Here is a 25,309-nt window from a genome sequence, read left to right as displayed (position 1 = left end):
ACGACCAACTTTAGTGATCTGTAGTTCGAAGGAAGGGTACGTGCCAGCGCTCATTGATTGACAGATAAAATGCTTTTTGAAAACCACAGCAAGACCACCACCACGGCCCGTGAGTCTTGGTGTGCTGATAAAAGTACAATCCACAAGACAGAGCTCATTCAGGTGAACGTACTCAAGTTCCCGTTGCCATGTCTCCGTGAGCAACATGAAGTCCATGTTTTTGGAAGAAAATAAATCACCGAGCAAAAGAGACTTGTTAGCAATTGAACGGGCATTTATGAGACCCATCCTGAGCGGTGCAGGAGCAGCTGATGAAGGGAAAAAGGCTCGCGACAGCGACCTCAGATGCGCACAACACACACCGCGACCAGCGGTAGGTTTCCTCCAGGGAACTGGGACCAGAGCCCCGGGAACAGCGGGGAAGACGGAACGAAGACAGGAAGGTCTGGAGTCACAGTCAAAGACCCCCAGCTTCAGGAGTTTTTTCCGATGAACCTGCCAACCTGCCCTTTTCCCCCGCTTTCTCTGCCGTTTCTTCTTAGGTCGTATCAGGCCCTCTCCATGTCGCATACCAGTTGCAGGCGGACACACGAACGGGGCTGCAAACTCACCAGTACCACACCAGGTACATCCGTCGCCGCACTCTCCCATGGAGGATCGGATCAGCAGCAAAGTTTGGCGATCGTACACCCACGCCGTTGACACAATATTTGTTGACAAACTTAGTAGCAATATAGCGCAGGAAACAAACAAAACGAGTCGGGACGAGCAACCAGCCGCAGCGGCAAAGCCAAACACAGGCGCCATTGCAGCAGCTCCTGAATTAATAAATGACTACTGATCTTGTGACCCCTTCCGACCTGAGGGGTCTGACTTAAATTACCTGAAATGCATTGCAACTTAATTAAAGTGCTACAGTTTCTTTTTACTTCCAGCTAAATTTTTCTGGAGTGTTACGGTTTTATTTGTTGTTGTAAATTCTACATCAAAAATGGAAAATTACAAACTACAGAAGTGACGGCAGTGCAAGACACCCCTTAAGAATCCACACTGCTCAACAGGAACTAGGAAAAACATATTTGTTATGCAACCCTATTCAATGAAAAAAATCACGTTCCCTTACACTGGAAAATGCATTATGTTTTGATGGAAACTTATTTTCCAGCATTCCAGTTTACCACATTGTGAGACGGTTGCTGTTCTAAACACGCGTTTGATATAGTGACTTGAAACATAACTACTTCTGGTCAGAAAAAGATCCTGATTTGGGTTTGAATTTGTAGGTCTGTGATGTAATTTAAGGTACACGCAGTACGTAAGTTAAATTATGTTGGCTAAATTAAACTATGACACGTAAACAAGTCAACGTTGACTTTTGGTCTTGCAAGGGAAACAAACAGCGGTCTCCTGGGTAAAAGTTCTTTCTTTCTTTGTTTTGTCCATCCACCTAGACCTTCTCCCTCTGCCGACTTCAGCTGTCTTTGATAGGAAATGTATTGTGATACAAAAAACTTAATCCGGGATAAAGTACTTAAAACTACTCAACACCATGAAACGGCTTTACTGTGTTCACTAAACAGACTTATTGTCCATAATCTTGGTAATGTTTTAATGCCTCAATAATAAGCTTGGTGTTTGACACTGTATGCTAGATTGCACTCGTCAAATAAAGAGATGAGAGGATAAAACATCTTCTAGACTCCCTCAAGACAGTCTACGGTAGCTGATTATCATCATTATCATCTATTTCCATGTTAATGTTCTTCTAATGCTCTCCACATTTCCAGACGTCTACAGTGAGACTGCCTTGCTTTGCCAAAGCAGGCCAGCTTCTTTTGTATTAAGCAAAACATATTCTTTAGGGTTCAGAGTACATCTCTTTGAAGATTTTCAGATCCTCTCCCAAAACGCTTTGATGTGTGATGAGTACTCTCAACTGGTGCTCTCACACTCACACAGAATATGTGAAGGATGAAAAGATAGCAGCTGTACCAAACTGGGATTTGGAGAGACACATGGGACATTTGATTAGAATTGCACATAGTTTTTTCTAACAAATTTGCAATTCAACTTCAGCGGAAAGAAGTATTGCAATTTTCTTTTCCTTCTTTAACAAAAACAAAAGTTAAATAATACACTTCTAGAGACAATATATCATGAGACTTTTCTAAAAACATGTTGTTTTCTAAGAAGAATGCATGTGTCAGTCACTTTGATTTATTTAACTTGTAAAGAAGTATAAAACATGGATTTTCTGCATTTTCGTAATTGTCCGTGTGCAATCCATAACTTACCAGGGCCTGGTAGCATATGGCATTATAGCTAGTCTTCTGTGACTGATGACATCGGTGACACTTAAAGGCAGCACTTCCACAGGCTCAGTACGGGCACAAAGAACAATACGATTTCCATGATGACCCAATGACTCTAGATGCTTTTGCACAAATGGGGCTTCCATTTGCGCAAAAGCATATTATGATAAGGGAGCCCAGGATTGAAAAGGAGTGAGAGGCTTGGTCGGTAAAGGTCAAGGAGTTTCTTCTCATTAATATTAAAACTTAAAGTCGGTATCTGCATAGGCTTTGGCTGAAAGTAATAACATCCCAACGTCTTAAACTTTCTTTTACCTCTGTAATTAGAAAAGGCTACATTTTCTTGCTAAAAATGTATGTGTTCTTGCAGATGAACTTCTGTTTGATGATTAAGAGATGAAAGCAGTTGAATTGTCCGTAGGAGAGGAAAAAGATGTAAATATATGAAATGTTTGCTGAAATGTACTGTACCTAAGTGGTAAAAGGATTTGACCGTAGGAAGTTTGGTTGGGAGTTGGAGGGTTGTTGGTCAAGTCCCTGTAAGGACTGAATTACAGAGTGTGGACTGCTAGCTGGAGAGATGCCACTGTACCTCCTGTGCACTGCCAAGGTGACCTTGAGCAAGGCACCAAACCCCCCAAATGCTTAAGGTCCCTGCTCAGCAGTTGCAGCCCCCTCACTCTGACATCTTTCCCATTTGTGCATGTGAAAATATCTGAGCATGAGTGTGTATTTCAGGCCTGTGTGTAGTGTGTAATAACAACAGAGTGTAAATTGTCATTGGGGTTTAATAAAAAAGTATAAATTAATTTATTTTTGAACCAGCCGCTCCCCAATGATATCAAAAGGTTATGCACTAAAGCTTTAACATGAATCAAACACATCATTAGCAAATGTAAATCAGCCTATTTGTATAAAAGAAACATGGATGATAGGCTAACTGGCCCATAGGTAATGTAGTCACTAGGTAGCCATCCACAGATACTTCTAAGGATTCACCGTGCAACATGTTTTTTACATTAAAACATGACGTTTAAAATCATGCCAACAAACATTTTAATAGCTTAGTATTCTATGCACTTAAAAAGGTACAGTATGTGTAAAGGCCGCCCTACACATTGTTGCATTGTAAGTTTAACATTCAACTTAATTTTATTTAACATGTAGTGGGGGTCTCTCTCTCATTTAAGGGGTCCTTGTTTTAAAACAGTTCAAGTGTCACACTGAGATTTAATAGTAAATATTAATAATAATAATAATGATAATATAACACTATTAATACCTACATCTGTAATGATAAGCAGCTCAAATTGGCCAAGATGGAGTTAAATTAAACTTGCCACAACTTTTAGTCGGGGTAGAGCACATTTGTCATCATCGTTACTTTTTCCTTCCCACATTTTGTTCTAAAGATTTGGAGTCCATGTAATTCATTCTGTTCATCAGTCTAACTCCTTTTAATGTAATAAATATGCTTACATGTCTTACCATTTGCACTGCATAGAGGATGTTTCCGTAGCAGTAGATCATGATGCCCACAGGCACAAAGAAACAGGCCAGGAGGAAGAAGAGGATGAAGGAGGCATCATTGGGGTCCTTAGATGCCCAGTCCAGGGAGCAGCCCAGCTTGTGGATCTCCAGTGTGTAGCGGTTCCAACCCAGCAGAGGAGCGCCCGTCCAGGCCAGGGAGTACAGCCAAATGTGGACAATGGCTCGCCACGCCCAGGGAAAGTCCACCACCTGGGCATGGACCACTCGGATGTAGCGCTCATAGGCCAGGGCTGCCAAAGTCATGATGGAGACGATGCCTGGGAGCAGAGGGAGAGAGACAGAGAACCACGCAGAGTAATGCACTGCAGGATCAGGACCAGTGGCTACACAGCAACTTTTTAGAGTCAGTGAGTTTCATAATTTTATGTGTAAACAGATCACATTCAAGTTAGGCTGCTTGATTATGGAAAAATCATAACAATTATTTTGAAGTCTGGATTATTTAACAGGATTACTCATTGACTTTTGGAAAGATGTTGCATTTTTATAACCTAAAAGTCAGTGAAAGAGATGAACAAATCAACAGGTAAAATGTAACAGGGTGCTTTGTTATACAATTTTGAACTTGTTGAGTCAAAGATCAGAGAGATCAATATTCAATTCATCAGTACAGTAAACTCATTAAAGTAAATGTAAACACATGCATTAAAAGCTTGTTAAACTGTTGGTCCTTTCAAGAAGGTATAAAACATTTCTAAAACAGTTAACATAGTAAATACAGTTGAAGAATTTTTGAATGTGAGCTATACCTTTCGGTTTCGGATCTGTGGTTAGTTTTTTTTTAGCAACCTGATCCGTGATTGAATAATTATGTCTACAAGGTCGGAAGTGGGAGCTCTCAGCGAAATGCCTCATTCTCGTGGAGCTACCGGAGGATAAACATCGTTGTCTGAGCGGTCATTTCTATCTCGCATTTCCAGGTACAAAGATTAAATACAAAAATGTTCATGTGCTTAAACTGTAAGACATAGGTTAGCAAATTTCTTTGGGCATTTTGGTTTTGTTTTAAATGTGCTAGAAGCCGTATATTCATGTTAAGTGTTAAATATTACCAGTCTAAAGTGACTCCTAGCGGCCGTCACAGATTGGCACGGGTGGGATATAAAAAGTACATGTGGTCAGAGGTGGGTAGAGTAGCCAAAAATTGTACTCAAGTAAAAGTACCGTTACTTTAGTAAAAGTAAAAGTAGTCATCCAAATAACTACTTGAGTAAGAGTAAAAAAGTGCTTGGTGAAAAAACTACTCAAGTGTAACTGTTGAGTAACGTCTGATTTATTTCTAAACACAGGCATCAATCAGACAGACAGAAATACAAAATAATCATCTTGAGGTAAAAGGTAAACATGCTTTCACCATGAGGCCGGGGGTGTTTCTCTAAAGTCTGTGTCTGCATTGCCGACGGTTGATTCTGACATCTTTGTTTTGCTACCAACTATCAAGCTAACATCCCGCCGCTGAGATTGAATATGGTTGCGTGACGAGACTGCACAATGCCATTTGATTGGTGAAACACTGTCACGTTATAGAGCCTTTAGCGGAAGTCTCTCTCTCTTTCAAAATAAAACATTAAAAGAAGGCGTACGCGGGGGGGATAAAAACAAGACGCGTAGAATCCCGCTGAGGTAAAAAGAAAAGTAACGAGCTCATTGTAGCCTCATGTAGCTGAGTAAGAGTACAGTTTCTTCTTCACAAATCTACTAAAGTAAAAGTAAAAGTATAGTGATTTAAAACTACTCCTAGAAGTATAATTTTTTCAAAAACTAACTCAAGTAAATGTAACTGAGTAAATGTAACGCGTTATTACCCAACTCTGCATGTGTTGTATGCATGTACATACAGTAGCTACCCTAAACTACGCACACACAGAGCTTGAAATGGATATATTTAGTAAAAATGACCGTATACTCTGTTGCTATTTTAGAAAACAGTCTATTGTGTTAGCAAATTATAAAGACTTTGTTGTGGTTTGGGGTTTTGATTTGGGTGTTTCTTGGCCTTCCTTGTGTGTGTTAGGTTTCTCCCCCGGTGTTGTGTTGTTGGTCCTGTTTTGTGTTTCCCGGTTAGTGTTTGTTCTGCTTCCTGTTTTATGTTGATAGTCTGGTTTCCTAATGTGATTCACCTGATGTCTCACCTGTTCCCCGTTAGCTCGTTACCTCTTGTAATTAACCCGTGTTCCCTTTGTCCTCTATCAGATCCTTCTAGTTCATCTGCCAGCTGGCCAAGCCTGTATGTCTCGTCCATATGGTTGTAGCTACGTTCCTGACGTTACCTGTGAGTCTTCCCCTGTAGAGTTTACCCTGTGTTATTATCTTCTTCCCCTGTTCCTGTTTTTGGCTTGTGGACTTTTTGGATTTTGCCTTTTGCTCTCTGTTTGTGTTGGACTGTGAGAATAAAGCCGTATTTTTTTTTTAAAGGTCCCCACTGCTCTGCAGTTGGTTCCTCCTTCCTCCCCCATTAAAGAAGGCTTTGACCAGATCATAGACCCAGCAGTGTATGTCTTTGAGACGATCCTCCATCCACTTGACCCATTGACGGACCTCATGTCCGCCGCATGCATGAGGAGGATCCCACGGAGACCTGGCACCTCATGTTGCTGCGGTGGGAAGAGGTGGACGGGGAGTTTGGTCCCCCCTCGGGGCCTATAGAGACTGATTCCCGGGGAGTCGCCACTGACCAGTCTTCCTCGTTGCCACGAGCCCCCAGCCGCCGCTGACCGTCGCCACGGACCCCCTGCTGGTGTTTCTTGGCCTTCCTTGTGTGTGTTAAGTTTCTCCCCCGGTTTTGTGTTGTTGGTCCTGTTTTGTGTTTTTTCTGCTTCCTGTTTTATGTTGGTCTGGTTTCCTGTTCTGTCTCGTCTTGCCCAGCTTGACTTTTGCCTGTCTGATTGTCCTGCCCCGCCCTAATGTGATTCACCTGTTCCCCGGTAGCTCGTTACCTCTTGTATTTAACCCTTGTGTTCACTTTGTCCTCTGTCAGATCCTTCTAGTTTGTCTGCCAGCTGGCCAAGCATGTATGTCTTGTCCATAAGGTTGTGGCTACGTTCCTGTCTTGTTCCTGACGTTACCTGTGGAGTTTATCCTGTTTTATCTCCTTCCCCTGTGCCTGTTTTTGGATTGTGGACTTTTTTGATTTTGCCTTTCGATCCACATTTTTGTTGGACTGAGAATAAAGCAGTTTTTAAATCGCCCCGCTACTCTGCGGTTGGGTCCTCCTTCCTTCCCCATAACAAATTAATGTATATATGTATATGTATAATGTATATAAAGCATATTTAACAGTGTATATGTAAGCTTTTGCTTATAGCATTTTTTTAATGTTCAACTGAAAGCGAGTAGTAATAATTGTGCATTCAAATATCTTTTATAAAAATAAAACAATTCTCGGTAGAGCTACCGGAGAGCACATTATCTGAGGGATCATTTCCAGGCTGTTACAAAATCACCTTGACCTGTGAAAGCTCCCTTAATGCTTTTCCTGTTAAACTTTTTTAAATTCCCCTTCAGAACACAAGACAAAAAGACCTTTCTTACTAAATGTAATGTGCAAAATAATATTTTCTTGATTAGTCTGTTAGGAGCCAAGATTGAATTTAGATTTAATAATAATTTATATACTGTTGATTCCCAGTGGGGAAATAACCAATTACACTCTGTTAGTAATAACTACATAGAGGCCTAAAATACACACACTTATTCAAGCATTTTGTTATGAGTCATTGAACACACACGCGCAAAGATTTTGTCAACTAATGATTAGTTGACAGATCTGTAAAACAAAGCTTCTCCACAAAGTACCATTCAAACGCACCACTTTAAAATCACGCGTTCAACAGATGTGCTTATTAGTTTCTTGGAAATAAATCATTCAGCCTAGACAATTGTGATTTAACAAGATGGCAACAAACCCAGTTATTAATTACACAGTTTTTCTCCCATCCCCGATCGCTTTGTGAACTAGCCAGACCCTCCTCAGCAGCGCTGTGGAGGAAGGTCTGGCAATCTGAAACCACATACGCCTTTACATAACATAAATCTATCCAACGTCAACACTCCAACGTACTGTTCGTCCAGCTAGGGTTTAAGTAGGACTGAGGTGCATTGACAGAGCTGCCTGGGTTTATTGTTTTCTGTGTCCTGTGAGTGTGTTGGAAACACTAACACCCGCCTGCTCTGAGTAATAACAATGATAAGGTGGAAAGTGACAGCATGTGAGCTAGAGAATTTATTTTCATACGCTTTGAGTTAGAGCAAGTTTACGTCCACCATTGTGATCATTGTTTACATCCCACTGTCTGCTGATGCGGCAGCTGCTGACGTCACACACACCACTGTAGCTGCACTGTGCCTTCATGGTTATCACTGATTTTAATCATGTTTCACTGGAATAATTGTTTACAGACTTTCACCAATATATTACCTGCCCCATTAGAGAATAAAATTCTGGACCTCTTGTATGCAAATGCTAAAGATGAATACAGTCCCCTTCCCCCCCCGCCCTTGGAATATTCGATAACAACCTTGTCTTGCTAACTCCAAAGGACAGTATGTTCCTCTTGTCCAGTGGCAGCCTGTTCGCACAAGGACAGTGAGGAGGTGGGCTCAGGAGGCTGAGGAGACACTGCAGGACTGCTTTGATTCTACAGACTGGGACGTTCACTGTGAGCCACATGGGAAGGACATCAATAGCATGACAGACTGTATCACGGAATAGATTTAATTCTGGTGGAACATCACCATGCTGTCCCAGACTGTACGCTGCCTTCCCAATAACAAGCCGTGGATCACCAGTGAGGGTCATGGGACAGACAGGAGCTAAGGAAACTACAGAATGAACTGCAGGGGCTCCACAGGGTACTGGGCAGCCTTCTTTCCTGTTCACCTTATACACCACAGACCTACAGTACAACTCAGACTCAAGTTACCTTCAAATGTTTTCCAATGACTCTGCAGTTGTTAGGTGTTTAAAGGATGGACAGGAGGGAGAGAGACAGAGCGCTGATGGAGTGGCATGGGACGTATACCCTGCTGCTGAATGTGGACAAGACCAGAGAGATGGAGGACAGATACCTGGGTGTTAACAATTAAAACAAGCTGAACAGGAAAATCAACAGCACTATTTACAAGGTGGGGTTGAGCAGACGTTCATTTCCTGAGGAAGTTGAGATCCTTCAACGTGTGCAGCAGAATGTTGGAGATGTTCTACCAGTCTATTATGGCCTGCGCTCTGTTCTCCTCCGCTATCTGTGGGGCAGCAGTGGCGACAGCTGGGATGGAGAGGAGGTCAAACTGTAATTTATCATTGATAACACCGACCACCTTCTCCATCCCACACTGGTGTACCAGCGGAGCCCCTCCGACAGCTTCAGTGTCGCACGGACAGCTACAGAAAAATCATTCCTGCCACAATTCATAAAACTGTACAGTTCACAGCTGTAAGATAACTATCTCATTACCTGACACATTACAATATTGAACTAGTATGCAACTGTCACACTGGTTACTTCATAAGTAATTAATATTATATAGATTATATTTTGTTATATATATATATATATATACACACTATACCTGCAGCCAGATTTTGTCGAGAATGAAAAATTGGTCTATGTAACGCATAAAAGAAGCTATTTCACATAGAAATCATTTCTATAAAATGATTTTATTGCAAAAAAAATTTGCAATGAAAAATCCCCTAGTATCTGACCCCTAGGCCTACTTTGCAATTTTTTTTTCTGAATGTCTCATGTGTGACATCTTTGCAATGCAAACCACATCAACAAAGCCAGTGTTGATGTGTTTTGGTGCCACATGCGGCATGCAGGTGCTGGAGGAAGAAGAAGCCAATGCTCATTAGGGACAGAAAGACCATAGAAGAGGAAACAAAACCATCTCTGGGTTTAGTTTGCTGATGAACAGCAAACGCTTGAGATATTTCTGTAATGAGCTCATCACAAATCCATCCTCCAAGCTATAACTCCTACACGGGTGGGACCTGGACACTGATCACTGGGTGTCCATTTACACTGCTTAACACAGCTGTGCTGTTAATAAATGTGACACTAAAAATAGAAGCTGTACGTGCAATTGAAGTGACAAAAAAACACAAATTTGCAAAGAGCAATGACCTGCACAATATGCTCATTTTCATTAAAAATAAAAAACACATACCGGGACTGTCAGACAACATAGTTTTTAATTAGATGTGATTCAAGGTTGTTGGATTTTACTGCATCTTGTCATGGGGAAAAACTAAAGAGTCAGAAATCCCAATCTGTATTTTCAAAATTAAGTATGCACAAGAGCTGACAGAAAAGTGTCACCATTACAAAAATTATGTTCATTTTTTCTTATATTAACGTGTATTTTATAGAAATTATTTCTATGTGAAATAGCTTATTTTATGCGTTATATAGACCAGTATTGAGGATGAGCTCAGCTCTGCCTTCTGAATAACAAATTACCCTGTATTTGCTCATATTTGGAATTATATATAATTGCAATGTGAGTAATATTGTTGCCTAGTGAGGAACGAATAGTTAAGGGAAATAGGGGTTAATAAATCCGTCTCGTAAAAATGTTTACGTGACAATATTGATAAATGTGAAATGTATGCTAATATTAACAAGTATGGTTTCCTCTTTGTAGGTCTCTCACCAAATAAGCTGTTGCTAAAGCCGTCCCAGATGCATGTCGCATGGCTCCAAGTCCACCCGCCTCTGACGCACGAAGCAAATGTAAAGTTTATTCCGATGACAGAAACCAGCAAATCACTCAAACTTATGTTGACCAGTAGCAAATTGGTGGGCGTCCTTAGTCTCTTGAATTTACAGTAGAGTATGATGACAACGGCGTTGTTACAAAAGCCGAACACCCCAATGGTCCCGATGGTGAAAGCGAGAAGTTTGTAGGTGCCAGCTGTAAAATAATAATGTTCTGTAGTTCTCTCCGCTCTGGTGTCGTTCGCAGGATTCATTGCGTGGATAAAAACTTATGGTGTCCAGCATTATGCTGCACACGGTTTGCGAGCGCGCGCCCTAGGCACGAGACACTGTAGTCACTTCTCCACGCTCCCCCGCGTCGCTAATTCAAACCTCCTCGAGCTGCTTTTTACTGAAAATGTGTCACCGTACCGTCAAGCACAATATATTTTTAACGTTATATTTCCGCCTATACTTTCAAAATAAAACAGTTTTTGACCTTCGTGTTCGGCTACAAACACACAGGCTACATCCTACACTGTAGTCTTTCGAAAAAAATAGATAAAACGTTTATAAAATAAACAATATATAAAACAACGAAACTAAATAATGCATTACTAAATGATGCACACTTGTATTTATTAGTTCACACTTTTATTTTGAAACCAGTCTCCCAATGATCTCCCGTTGAATTGTGACTAACTATGAGGAAATTGATGTAACCTTCAACTGAAAAATAAACACAGTGACGTGTTTTAATTAAATAATGCTGTTTAATTATATCTCTGCGCCGAGACAAACAGTGTTTTTTAAGTGTATGTGCATGTATGACGGAAGAAGGTTTTTTAATGGAAGCTGAAAACATTTTTCACATGTATAAAAACACAAACAAGGGATATCCTACCTTCTCTTTCATTAACACTGGCAAACTGTTCTGGATGCTGAAAAGACTGAACGTGAAACACTAAATATCTTTTTCTATTTACTGTACATTTCTTCACCACAGCTACACGCTAATTTTTCTCCATTCTCTATGAAAGAGTACAAAAAAGGAATGAAGCTGGAAGAATGATAGGAGGAGAGTGTGTGGATAAAAAAGGGCCATGAGTGTAAATTTTTTTTTTTATCATTTCAGTTCAGAAGGCTTGACTGGGATCAAGTCACCTACAGTTCAGCATGCAGGCATCAACATGACAACAACACAGCAACTTGGCTAATTTTGGTTGTCTGCACCTCGTTTGACATTTCGAGGTGCTCGATCTTCTTTCAGCAGTCATCTCATCCTGTGTACACAGAAATGTCGGATTCCCGCAGCAACTCTGTTTGCATCTGACCTCATTTTTCAGTGCCTACAGGTTGATTCCAAATAGCAGAATTTTCTGGAATAACACACAGGATGAGAGTGTGAGCGATGAGGCTGTTCATGACACACGGACTGTAAAACTGTTTTAAGGGAATTGTTCATCCACCGACACACTTATGATGTTCATTTATAGTTTGAAGATATTTCATTTGAGAGATTAAGCATGCTCATCTTGATGTAGGCTGATCAAAGTTGTCAAGGTTTGGGCTGTAGACTAGCACTGCGATAAAATGTGTTCTTCTGTATAACAAGGGTGCTCCAAAAAAGGAACTGCAAGCCCCGTGGGCGTAGGCATTGTCACTGCCCAATGGGAAGAGAGTGCAGATTTGAATCACGCATGCGTCACTTTGCGACAAGTACCATATAAGATGCTAACGAGAGCCTTCTGTAATGTCAATACAGTAAAAATTGACCCTCTTAACGTAGTTCATTCACTGCTGGCTACAAGTTAGCATCAAACACAACAAAGGTTGTCACTGGAATGGCGGTTTGAGCTAACGTTAGCAATCAAACAATAATAGCTAAAACGTTTTTGAAATGACTGCTATCTTAGCTACATGTTAGCAATCAAACACAACAAATGCTGTCAGTTGAATGCGTTTTGAGCTTACGTTAGCAATCAGAAATAGATAGCTAGAACGTTTTTGAAAGGATTTCTATCTTCTGTTAATGTTTGAATTGAGAAAAGTTTATGATTTCATGGATTTCAGAAAATTCAGTATGAAAGTTATGAGTCTAAACCGTTTAAATCTGAGCATGACTCAAATCTGCACTTTCCAATTTAGCGGTACGCTGCCAGGGCTTCAAAATGTTAGCATAGCCGGCCAATCTAGCCAGCTGGCACAGAGGAATAGAAAGAGTTATGAACCGTATGAAAGGGTAAATGTGGAGAAAACGCTTGTTTGCTCTGAGGTAAATGGTGACACAATAGCTTGTCTATCGGGTGGGAATCACCAGACGCCTCCTGATACAATGTCATTGCGATACTTATTCCACGATAAAATAGCGATTTCAAACATATTGCAATATTCTGCTATATATTGCAATTTATGACCTTTTTCCAACTTCTAATTTTTCCCAATTTTTATCCCCAAAAGGCAACTTTGTCAACATCTGTTTCATCTAAAAATACATTTCTGTTTGTTCATATCAGTTCAATTGTGTTGCTGTAAAATGCGATTGTCAAGCAGACAAACTGACCAACACATATACAGTAATAAATGATCCATACTTGGATGCATAAACACACTATGACTTGCTTGAGATTTTATTGCAATGATGTATTCCTCCACACGTATAATAAAACTAGTACTGCAGACCCCCCCACCTATCTGTTGAATCCCTTCTCTTTCTAATTATCTTAACAACTGCCTTACTATTTTCACCAAACTTCTAAAAATATGAATATCAGTCTTTATACAACAATACAACCATATTAGGCTTAAGCCCATATCTTGGTTTTGTGAAATAGCCCTCTGGTTTCGCTTTCCTGTTACATTATGATTTCATAACAACACTGGGGCACGTATTAGTCAGAGCAAAACATTTTGTCTAGTAAGACCATGTTTTTGCCTTCACAGGGAACTACAATGCTCAATGTGCTGTACTTTCCGTAAACACAACCAATTACCCTCTCCACATGAACACTAAAGTGCACTCTCTTCATGGTGTCTTTCACGTCCTTCGCATCCAACTGACAACACCCTTGCGTGAAGGTGGGTGTTTTCACTTCAGCACACATCAGTCCAACGCTGCTTCTGATGTCAAACCCTTGATCCGCCAACACCAAGTCTCCAGGGTGTCTCCAAGTCTGCAGGCTTGCCTGAAAACAAAAGAATTTCTGTTACGCAGAAATTGTGTGATTTCCATTTCCATGTATTACTTTTGCAGAGATATTTAAATCCAAAGATAATTACAATATGATAACTTTAAGCTATTGACAATTAAACTACAGAGCTACAGCAATACAATATGTAAGCTATTAATAACAAAGCATTTTAGCATTTTGACATTTAAGCTACAGAGCTACAGCTCAAGCAACAGAATCACATTTAAAGTCCAGTGCACTAAAGCTAGGAATTACCATGACATTGGTGTGTCATTTGGCAGATTTTTTTTCTAGAAATGGAAGCTAAAATTATGCCATAGCCTGTCAGTATTATACCATCCTAGTCTATCAACCAAAATCTAGATGACAAAACAAGGTGATGTTGCTATCAAGAATTGACATGCTGATTTGGCTGATAGCTACACAATAAATTTTATATTTAACAGCTTGCTCCCAAAACACAGCAACATACTAACTGCTTTAATCTGAAAAGCAGAACTTTAGTTAACTGCTAAATGAATACATTAAATGTAAATGTAGTTAACTCTGGGAGATAAACATTTATTGAACATGTTATAAAAATATCAGTTAGCAGCTAGTATCGCTGCTAATCGCAATGGTAACAGAGTTGACTACAAGGCAAAGAAAAAGAAAAACAGCTTTGATTAAAAACAAATTCAACCCAAACCATCCAATGCCTCTTTGTAATTTCCATAGACAGTTAAATTTCAGATACCAGTCTCATTGTGTCTTTTTCCAAGTAGTAAAAGGGTAAAAGCTAAAAAAAAAAGTTGCCCCTACATGATGGAGATGAAACTGATTGGGGGTGTTAACTTTGAAATCAACAATGGCTGTAGTCTCAAAGTTCTGAATGAACATTTATTCCAGAAGCTGTGGAAGAATAAAAAAAATCCCTTGTTTGAGGCCAATTAAAATCTAGTTGGAGATTTACACAGGCGATCCTGTCAATGTGATAGGTGCAGCAGTTGTGAGAGTTGAATACGGCCACAGTTTACTAGAGGCTGGCTGGAAGAGATACATCTCAGATTGGAGGAAATCAAACTCAAACACAAAGCCCGACAACACATGACAACAGAAAAGAAAACACATGTGAATGTTTTTAAAGATGAATAAGGCCCCCCGAAAGCAATGAAAGCCACCATCCATGTAAAAGCAAATGCATTCCCAACATTCTTCCAATTTTTGGTTCCCAGAACGTTCTGGGAATGTTCGTTTTTTGGTTGCGGAAACGTTCCCTGAAGGTTAGGTTTTGGTTGTGTTTTGGTTGCATCGAAGAGTTAGTTTAAAGTTATTGGGAACGTCAGTTTTTGGTTACATCTGACCATCTCAGAACGTTCCCTTAACGTTGCAACCTTTAGAGAACGTTCCCCTAACATTGCAACCTTAAGACAATATTCTCCCAACGTTCCCCTAACGTTGCAACCTTTAGAGAATATTCTCCCAACGTTCCCCTAACATTGCAACCTTAAGAGAATATTCTCCCAACGTTCCCCTAACGTTGCATCCTTTAGAGAACGTTCCCTTAACATTATTTTTTACGTTCCCCTAACCTTTAAAAAACTTTAACAACCAAGATGCCAATTATATTATTATTTTAAATTGTCTGTGCATGAGCATAAACTAATGAACAGGCAAACTTGATGGGATTTAAAATTTTGAGATACAATATAAAACATTGCAAAAATATATATACAAGAATCTGAATCAATTTTACTGGCAACATATACACATGATAGTGCAAATTTAGTGTGCAAGATGCATATTGGAATGATAAAGTACTGTATTTTAAAATATTTATAAGTCACACTGGACTATAGTCACATTTAATGTTCAAGCACCCATCTGTGGACTCGTTCCTCCAGCTCTGGCCATCTTGCTTTCTGCCCACGATAAGCTTCCCTTGTTTTTTTTCATTTCGCCAAGAGTAACCTTATGCCAGTCCCTCACAAGTTTGTCACTCACTCCAAACTTTCTTTCTGCTGCTCGATTTCCATTTTCGGCTGCATATTTTACTACATGCAGTTTGTAATCTGCAGACAAGGATTTTATTTTTGGGGGCATTTTGTTTGTGTTCAGTCTTTCTCAGTTATTAGGAGCAGTTTATAGTTGTCACAAGCCTAGAGCGCCCTCTTACAGCTATAAACGGTAATGATTTCGGTATGAATTATTTTTTTTAAACATGTTAATTCATATATATTTTCATATAAAAGTCGCACCAAACTATAAGTCGCGGGACCAGCCAAACTATGAAAAAAAAAGTCTGACTAAAAAGTGTGACTTATAGTCTGGAAAAAATGGTATGTAATGTGTAGGTGAATAGCCAAAGTGGGGATGAAGTGGGGATTTATCAGCAGTTCAGGAGAGTGATGGCAGTGGGAAAGAAGCCTCCAAGGCTTGTCAGGAATAGTTACTGTAAAACACATAGCGACACAAAAAATCTAATTTTGTGAGAGAAGTCAGTTCAGTTATAATGATAATTGAAGTAACGCAATTATATAGTGCTAATCGTAATCATTTTGTTCCTCCTCTCCTGTTGACCGAGACTCCTGTCGAACACCTGCAGCTTTGTAATTGTCGAGCCGGGTAACAGCAACATGTCATCGACTGGAGCAGAGGGAGGTGACAGGGAGCTTCTTAAGAGTATGAGCAGCTCCTTCATCTTCTCTTCAAATGCATCCATCCGCTGTGTAATACGTGTAACAGATGTCCTCATGGCTATGGAAAAATGAATGGTGTTATTATTGTTTTTATACATTATGTACTTATATGTGAATAACTTAATTGAGTCTTCTTACCATTTCTGTCTCCATGGCTGAGCCACCTCCCTTTGTGGGATCAGTTCTGCTGTTAACATCAACAAAAAAGTTGAAGTTTCTCTCAAGTTCCTTGTCATGCAATTGTATATAATTGGAAAAATTCAAAACCACTGTACTGTCAACTGGGTCCCAAGCTGAAGTGGCAGGCTGAGCTTGCGTTGCAATAGACCCATCCATCTCTGTGCAACCGGCTAGTTTCCTATGTGAAGTTGACTCATCTACAAAAAAAAAGTAGATTTGAATATTGTTCAGGTTATTTATGGTAGGTTTAATGAACATGCCATTGCAAAAGATGTTACGTTTACACAATTGCTTGTCTTGCAACTTATATGCAGGTGGTGGAGGCAATGACGTCTGACACACACACACACACACACACACACACACACACACACACACACACACACACACACACACACACACACACACACATCAGTCAGTCACACCACTCACATGATATGCACCAGGTTGAATGTCAGCAGTTCCATGGTAGGAAATATGACTGGTTTCTTAAATGCATGCATAAATGTTAACTTATGGGCAGGGATTCCAGACACATGCTCCGTCCTGGAATGCTTTCTTGTTTTTGGAATAGATTCATGTGAAATAAAAGACCATACAATATTTTCTGATTGCAAAAAGAACAGTTAAATGTATACAGTCAGTATAATAAGAGTATGTGACAGTATGGCAGCTGTGTACCTTATACAGTACATGTTACATCCCTTCCTGTATGCTTTACCTTCCACTTAGCTTACAGATAACTCCCTAAAGTGCATTGCAAGATGGCCGCTGATTGATTTACCTAAGAGTACTTTGATTGTACTGGCTTAATTTATGTACTGTACACTAAAACTAATTAAAACAACTGGTATATCTTATTTGTAACAAGAATGCAAGCAGGTTAACACAATGACGCAAAACCAGTCCATGCAGTCCATTTAAAGCATGATGACTTTAAACTCTCGTAAAAATGCAACTTTGGATCTTTTTGCGAATGACTCAAACTTCAGTTTAAAAGCACAATTAGGACAGAAGCCCCACTTTTAAGATTTACCGTATTGTTGTTTTCGGTCAAATGCCTATTGTATGGGAGTGCTAGGGGCACTACTATGATAGCATCAAAATCCACATTTTTAAAACACTAAGATGGCTCGATACAACATGGGACATTGCTCCAAGTCTCACCAGGGACTCCACACACAAACTCCAGCATTGAGAACATTTTAAGCAACTCACTGCTTGACTGGCAAGATTGCGACGAGGGGAAAACTTCCATGAGTTGTTAACGTCAGCAAAACATTTCTTTTTGGTCAACCTGATCAAAATCGGAATATAACAAAGCCCTACGAGGGAAAGGGCTTAAGTTAAACCGCAAACCCTTCCATTACAACCACAACATCACTAAACTGTAAAGTATTTAACTTAGTTTTCCTCGCCACTGTCACACTGTTGCTTGCTCTGGAGGAAACTACTAGAACTGTTGGGTCCTTGTAAATTCTGTAGTGTGGTCTTGACCTACTCTATCTGTAAAGAGTCTCGAGATAACTCTTGTTATACTATGAATAAAATTGAATTGAATTGAATTGAAATTGTGAAGCTCCGTAGGGTGGTCTGGTCGTGTATGTATGTCTCCAACACGGAAGACAGGAAGTGAATCGGTCACCTTAGAGTAGACGTCTTCTCCCTACTGGCATGGGGGTGTAAGAATTCGATTTGTAAACTGTTTTAAGTATTTTCACTAATACAGTTGAAAAAACACAGTCAAGCACAAAAGTATTGTTTTAAGCTAAATTGATATCAGCTTTAACATAAATACATTATCTTGCTATGCTGTTTATCTTACTTAGATTTTGTAACTGTAAGATTATGTGGAGACTACAAGCTCACCGTGAATACAGTTTCCTCATTGGAACAATGTCCTGTACCCAGAGTAGAGGACTTGTTTGCAGCACTGTCAGGAGGAACACAGTTCTCCAAGTTGGATATGAGTCACCATACCAGCAGATACTCATGGATGAGGAGGAAGCTTTTAAAAAATCCAAGGCCCTGCTGAACTCAGCTAAAGTGTTAGTACATAACTCAGCCGACCGTGAATTAATACTGTCATCTGATGCGTCATCATACGGCGTGGGCGCTGTTTTATCACACCTGATGGATGTTGGCAGTGAGAGACCTCTGGGGTTCACATTGTCCTATGCTGAAAAGAAATTCTCGCCGCTGGACAAAAAAGGCTTGGTGATTATGTTTTGTATTCAGAAGATTCACAAATACAGTACCTGTATGGAAGAGCATTTATTATTTACACCGACCATAAGCAGTTGATCTTATCGAGAAAAACCCCATTCCACAAATGGGTTTCCCAAGAGTAAAAAGATGGGCTGTCCATCTCTTTGTATGAGTACAAAATTGTGTACAAACCAGGGAAAAACAACGCCAATGCGGACACGTTGGGCAGACTGCATATGTCAGAAACAGTGAAAGATTATGCAAAAATAGAGCACATCTTCATGATGGCTCTGCTAGATGATGAGCTAGTGGACACAACCCAGATAAAAAGGAAAGGATGTGATATTGTCGCAAATTCATGAAAACGTCTTGAAAGGTTGGCCTACAAAGACAAATGCTCACCTCAAGCCATATCACCAAAAGAAATTAGAATTGAGTGGAAAGGATGGCTGTGTTCTCTGGGAAGCCAGAGTAATCACACGTACAAAGGGCAGAGACAGGATACTGCAGCTACTTCACCAGGCACACTCTTGCTAGATCTTATGTATGGTGGCCAGGCATGGATCAGGATGTGGAAAAGGAGGTGCAGTCAGAGTGTCAAAAACACCAAAAGGTTCCTCCCACTGCACCTTTACACCCATGGGATTGGCCAGAGTCGCTGTGGTCTGGAAGTCATGTGGACTATGAAAGACCTTTCCTAGGAGAAATGTTCTTGCTTATTGTGGCTGCTCACTCAAAGTGGATGGACATCTACCCGATGAAGTCATCCACATCCCAGGCTACTAGAGAGAAACTGCGGAAGAGTTTCCGTGTGTTTGTTCTACCAAAAATGTTGGTATTGGACAATGGTGCCAGTTTCACAAGCTAAGCGTTTGAGCCCTTTATGGAGCAGAATTGCATCCGTCATGTGAGGTTAGACCCGTTTCACCCCTCTTCAAATGGTTTAGCGGAGAGGTCTGTTCAGACTTTCAAGGGGGTGTGAAGAAAATTAAGGGTGATACGTTGCAAACAGGGTTGTCCAAGTTTCTGTTCAGTTATCACATCACACCCCATGCAACAACAGGCTTGTCACCCACAGAGTTGATGATGTCGCGGAGGCTCAAATCAGCTTTTGACTTGATTTATGTGAAATCAAAAGGGAAGCTGAAACAGAAACAGACTCACAACACAAACAGAAAAGTGAGAAGTGTCTTAGTTTTCTTGGGATAGTGTGTTTGTCAGGAACTATTCTTATGGGCCTAATTGGATCCCTGCTGTCATCCAGAGTTCATCCAGAAAAGACCAAACAAGTGTTTTGCAAGCAAGAGACATGTTAAAGTAGCTACGTAACTTGTAAAGATGTCATGCCTGTCCCTATGTATTAAACATTCAAAGATTATTGTGCACATTAAGTTCTTCCTCAGAAGGTATAACAGCTTTTTTATGACTTTCACTGACGTCTCGGTGAAGACTGCTGCAGAAGAAAAGCAGGGTACTAATGCTGCAGTGATCCATAGATGTAGGCTATTGTTCAGGCCTGCAACACCAACAACAAACAAAATCAAAATAAATATCCATTTAAACAACTAGGTCAGCGACATTCAATCAGGAAAAATAATTCAAGAACCTTCATTTTTAGGTCTGGGATTGTTTGTTCTCAAGAGGCGTCACCCTTTTAACAGCCTTCGGTGCTGCTAGAATCTCCATATGTATTTAAAGACGGATGTCTCTTATGTAGTTTGAACTTTTGTTTTTTATCAGTCTATCTATCAAAGTTTCTGCAACGAGGTCAAGCTTCAAGTCAAGGCCTTCTTTCTGAGTCCCTATTTTTACGTCTCTCTCTCTCTCTCTCTCACACACACTTTCTCCTCCTGTTTGTTTCACATGAGACAATGAACATAATAGCTACTATTGAGGTCTCTTACTAAAGGCACTCTTTGAGCATAATGAGCCTTTGCTCTTTAGCAAAGCACACCCGCTTACCTGCACACAAGCCACCACTGCTGTAACCACTCATTGTTAGTTACTGTATCACACTCACTGTGAATTGCTTCTACAATATAATTAATTTGTAGACAAACATCAGCCCTTCAGACACGGCAAGGTCCTGTAAGAGTTCTACCATGACCCACATCACATAATACAATATCATTATACTTTTACTGATACTCTCATGCTGCAGTCGTTCACTGAGGAAACGGTCTATCTCTCGTGAAGAAGCTGGTTGCAAAGCCCTAGAGAAGCGGTGACATTCAGTACTGTCAGCTTATTCGATCATTAGAACCACCTTTATGCATGATGATGTTTTCATTTGTTGACTTTTTCATTTTTTGCATTTGGCTGGAAAGGTAGTTCTTTATTGGAAATTAAAAGCAAAGACCTGCAGCAGACAAGGCCAGAACAAGTACAGTAATAATAGCAGTCCAACATCACTAACCTAATAAATCATATGTGCTCTGAGGAACAGCTGACTTTGATGAAAAAGTTGATTGGAGAGGGGAAAACATATAACGAAGTGCAGAAAATTATAGGCTGTTCAGCCAAAATGATTTCAAATGCTGAAATGACATCCAAAGCCTGAACAAAGTGGAAAAAAACCGTAGTCTTGGTTCCAGGTGAAGATTACTGATGTTATGGAGTGGCCAGCCAATCCCTGGACCTCAGTCCCAGAGAACACTTGTAGGGTGACTTCATAAATGCTGTTTCTGAGGCAAAACCCAGTAATGCAGAGGAATTGTGGAATGTAGTTCATTCGTCTATAATCCTTTTTCTTCACCTTCTGTAAAGATGTAATAAAAACATTATCAATTTTGGTCATGTTTAGATTTGGAATTGAATGTGCAGTGTTCACAAAGCATTGATATTTTTGAATTAAGATCCATTCCAAAGATTTTGAGCATTATTCACTTTTTTAAACACATTGCTATTATTCTGAACACAAATGTAAGTGAATCATATCCTGCAAGCTGCCAAAGTAATCAGGGCAGAGTGGGGTTAAAGGAAATGTCTAAACGTTTTTGGGAAATCTGGCTTATTGCCTTTCTTGCAGAGTTAAAAGAATGAATGAAGAAAATCACCCAACGTTATTGAATGTGTAAAAGGCATCCTCTACATTTGGGACTCAGATCTGCTCCAAAATGTAATGGGTTCTTCCTTGGCGTCCACCAATGTTTTTAGGAAAATTGTGCCAGACAGACATAGACAGACAGAACAACAAACATACAAGCGTGACCTCAGTGGAGGTATCAACACTGTAACACCCAGTCACAGTTTGTTTTAATGTTTCACAGGACCAAAGTCAAATGCCATGAGCAGTTGCAAGGGCAGCCAGAATTAAACTCTAATCACAGTAGCCTGAGATTGGTGGTCCAACTCTGCTTGCACTAAAAAGCACAACTTAATTATGGTGGACAATGATGTCAGCTGATTTCAAGAAATAATCTTGTAGAGGGATTCAGAAGAGCAGGCTCTAAATTAACACGCCAACCTTCGTTGTGCAATTTGAATGAATCATGAATAATTCATTACACTAAACCACATCTTGCTCCCGAAGTAATTGGATAGGAAAGGTGTGTTTGTGCATATGCATTACATCAGAGCTTAAGTGTATACATGTAAAACACAACATGTGTTAACATGCCGTAGTGAGAGACATACAAAACGGTTTTGATTGACTCTGAGATCTACAATTCTCAGGGCTGTGAGGAGCACTTGAGATATTCCAGATGCTTCAGATCTATTTTCAGCCTCTGGAAGATCCTCCCCTGCAGTGGAGGTTTTGTTGCCAGGCAGGTGTCTGATTTTGCATGTGTTTTTCCCCTACCCATTCTTGTCAAGCGCTGTCACAGAGATGCATAGGTAATTTCCAGAATGGAACATATTTGTCTAAATCTGCACTAATCAATATTGTAATTGATTAGTAATGTAATAACACATATTATTTCATTTGATCAAATTACTTTGTGTTACATGAAATGGGTCCATAGGGACTATAGTCTATGGGACCATAGAGAATTATTACCCATAGTTTACAGTTTAAGCCTTCTTTAGCATATTGCTCATGTTTTCTAGCCTAAAAACTACATTCTCATCAACATTGTTTTACATCATGGCATTTTTTTTATTTTTATAAATTAACTGTGCCTACCTGTCCAGCACTTAACAACAGACTTCCAAACTTAGCAGCTAACTAGCAACATAGTGGATCAGTTTTCAGTTAAAGAGCGAGATATTTCACTAAGGCGTTAGTGTAAACCAAAACAAAGCTGAAATTAATATGAGTGAATATTTTGAATACTAATGGCCATAAAAATATGACTCCAAATGAATGATAATACCTGTGTGTATAAATAGAAATTTGCTTACTAATACATTAGCCATTACAACTTTATCAGGTGATATGTCAATGTTGTGTGTGTTTGTGTTGCTGCCCCCAAGTGGCCACAAAAAATCTATGACTGAAGCTTAACTTACAAAAAGGTTCAGTCAGAAGTTCATCTATAAAGTGTAAATAATTTGTTTAACCCCTTCTAATCGAAAAAAAGGGCTAATAAGTTTAACATTAAATGAAAAATCTATTCCATCTTCTTCCATTCCATTCTTCTTTGTCTTACATCAAAATTGGCACATTTAACTTTAACTAACCTTTCCTCTAAATTTAGAATAAAACACATCATATATAATCATGGTAAATAATAAAATTATCATAATCAGTAATGTAAAGGTCTTATATTTTCCCTAAACAGTACTGGCTGCATGGGAGAGGTTGCTGGCTTGTTAAAAAATGTGTGTGTCTTTGTTTTTTTCTCACACACACACACACCCGACCTGAGAGAGACAGTTTGAAGCTGTAATGTATGTTTGCATTTCAAGCTTTTGTCAATCTCTCTTTTGAACACTGCCCCCCCTCCCCACACACACACACACAAATGTTGTTTTTGCCTTCCTCTCTGATTTCACTGACACTGTATAACACACACCTTCTCCTGAACAAATGCGGACTTATGTCTTGGAGGTAGTTTTAGAAGAGAGACGCACTCTTTGTATGGCTTTAAGTTGCCTGCATGGCGTCATTACCTGAAACACATTTCCCACACACTCACCCAGGGACCTGTCAGTGTCTGCTGTCTCCTTTCTTCTAAATCAATTCAACTCAATCAGCCTGTCTCCTCTCCTCTCCTCTCCTCTCCTCTCCTCTCCTCTCCTCTCCTCTCCTCTCCTCTCCTCTCCTCTCCTCTTCCGTTTCCGGTGTGTGTGAGCGTGAGTGGCGGTGGTGGAGGTGCAGGTGCGAGTGCGAGTGGCGCCGAGTTTCAAACTGTTTTCTGTCCCTGTTTTTCGGATTTCCGACTGTATCTTTAACCTGTGGTTTTGTGCATGATCAGGTAAGTTTCTTAAGCTTTTCTTGTGGAGTGTCTGCTTAGGAATCCGTTTTTCCTTTTCGGGAGGAATGGCGTCCTCCGGGACGCCGCCTCCGACTCTCCGGCAGGGCGTGAGGTTGGTCCCCCCGGAGGGTGATGTGACGGTGGAGGAGGTTCTGTTGGCGGTCGGTGAGCAGGTTGGCTATGACGAGCTATCTTTTGCATCCCGAATGAACAAAGCAGTGGTGGTGTTTGTGAAGGATGAGCTGCTTGTTCATCAGCTGATTGAGAGTGGCGTGTATATAAGAGAAAGTTTAGTGCAGGTCTCTCCGTTATCGGTTCCTTCGACGCGGATCACCGTGTCCGGTGTTCCGCCGTTCATCTCCAACGAGGTGTTGGAGAAGGAACTTCGGCGGTTTGGAAAGTTTGCAAGTGGTTTTAAACAGTGACTTTAGGATGTAAAGATCCCAAACTGCAGCATGTGCAGTCTCTGAGGCGACAGGTGTTCATGTTCCTGGACTCGGCCACGCAGACGCTGGAGGTGTCGTTCAGAGTGAGGCATGGAGACGGGTTTTATATGGTTTATGCAAGCTCTGGGCAGATGAAATGTTTTGAGTGTGGGGGTGTGGGGCACAAGCGTTTTGCGTGTCCCCTCAGGAAGCGAGCGCCGTCTGGTGGCGAGGCTGCGGCGCCGGAGGCTCCATCCGCGGCGGATGACGGCCCGGGGTCGGCTGATGTTGAGCCCGGTGCCGTGTCCGAAGCGGTTGGAGTGACTGCGGCGGGGGGGGAGGCGGAACCTTGCGGTGTTGCGGATGTGGCAGAGAGTGAGGCAGTGGCAACCGGTGTAGATTGCAACGTGGAGGTGCGGTGTCCGTCAGGGCCGCAGCAGGCCCCGGAGCCAGTGGGGAGGGGGGGCTCTGAGTGTGTAGGTGCTGATGTGCAGTCACAGTCAGGAACTACTGAGGGTGTAGCCTCCACCAGTACTCCGGGTGGTCCTACTGTGATCACCACCGATAAGCAGGGTGGGGGCCCTTTCAGCAGTCAGACATCATGTGCTAGTGAAGAAATGGAGTATGTGTCGGATGCTGATACTGTTTCTATTGGAGAAGTTAATCAGAGCACAGATTTGTATTCTTTAGAGGAAATAGATCGTTT

The 25,309-nt window shown here is 40.7% G+C and overlaps 1 protein-coding gene across 1 annotated transcript in view; it reads right to left on the bottom strand.

Moving 5' to 3' along the window:
- opn3 (opsin 3) overlaps positions 1 to 10,981 on the bottom strand; it is a 20,902-nt gene extending 9,921 nt beyond the window's left edge. Inside the window, exons 1-2 of the mRNA XM_034899279.1 lie at positions 10,518 to 10,981; positions 3,801 to 4,120 (exon numbers count right to left, since the gene is read on the bottom strand). Coding sequence (XP_034755170.1) covers positions 3,801 to 4,120; positions 10,518 to 10,836 — 639 coding nt within the window. The 5' untranslated portion in view covers positions 10,837 to 10,981. The remainder of the gene's footprint in view (positions 1 to 3,800; positions 4,121 to 10,517) is intronic.
- Positions 10,982 to 25,309: the final 14,328 nt, after the last annotated feature.

This window comes from Etheostoma cragini, chromosome 17 (assembly GCF_013103735.1).
Source record: "Etheostoma cragini isolate CJK2018 chromosome 17, CSU_Ecrag_1.0, whole genome shotgun sequence".
In the NCBI taxonomy this organism is placed as follows: Eukaryota; Metazoa; Chordata; class Actinopteri; order Perciformes; family Percidae; genus Etheostoma; species Etheostoma cragini.
This window is presented reverse-complemented; position numbering and strand designations above follow the sequence as displayed.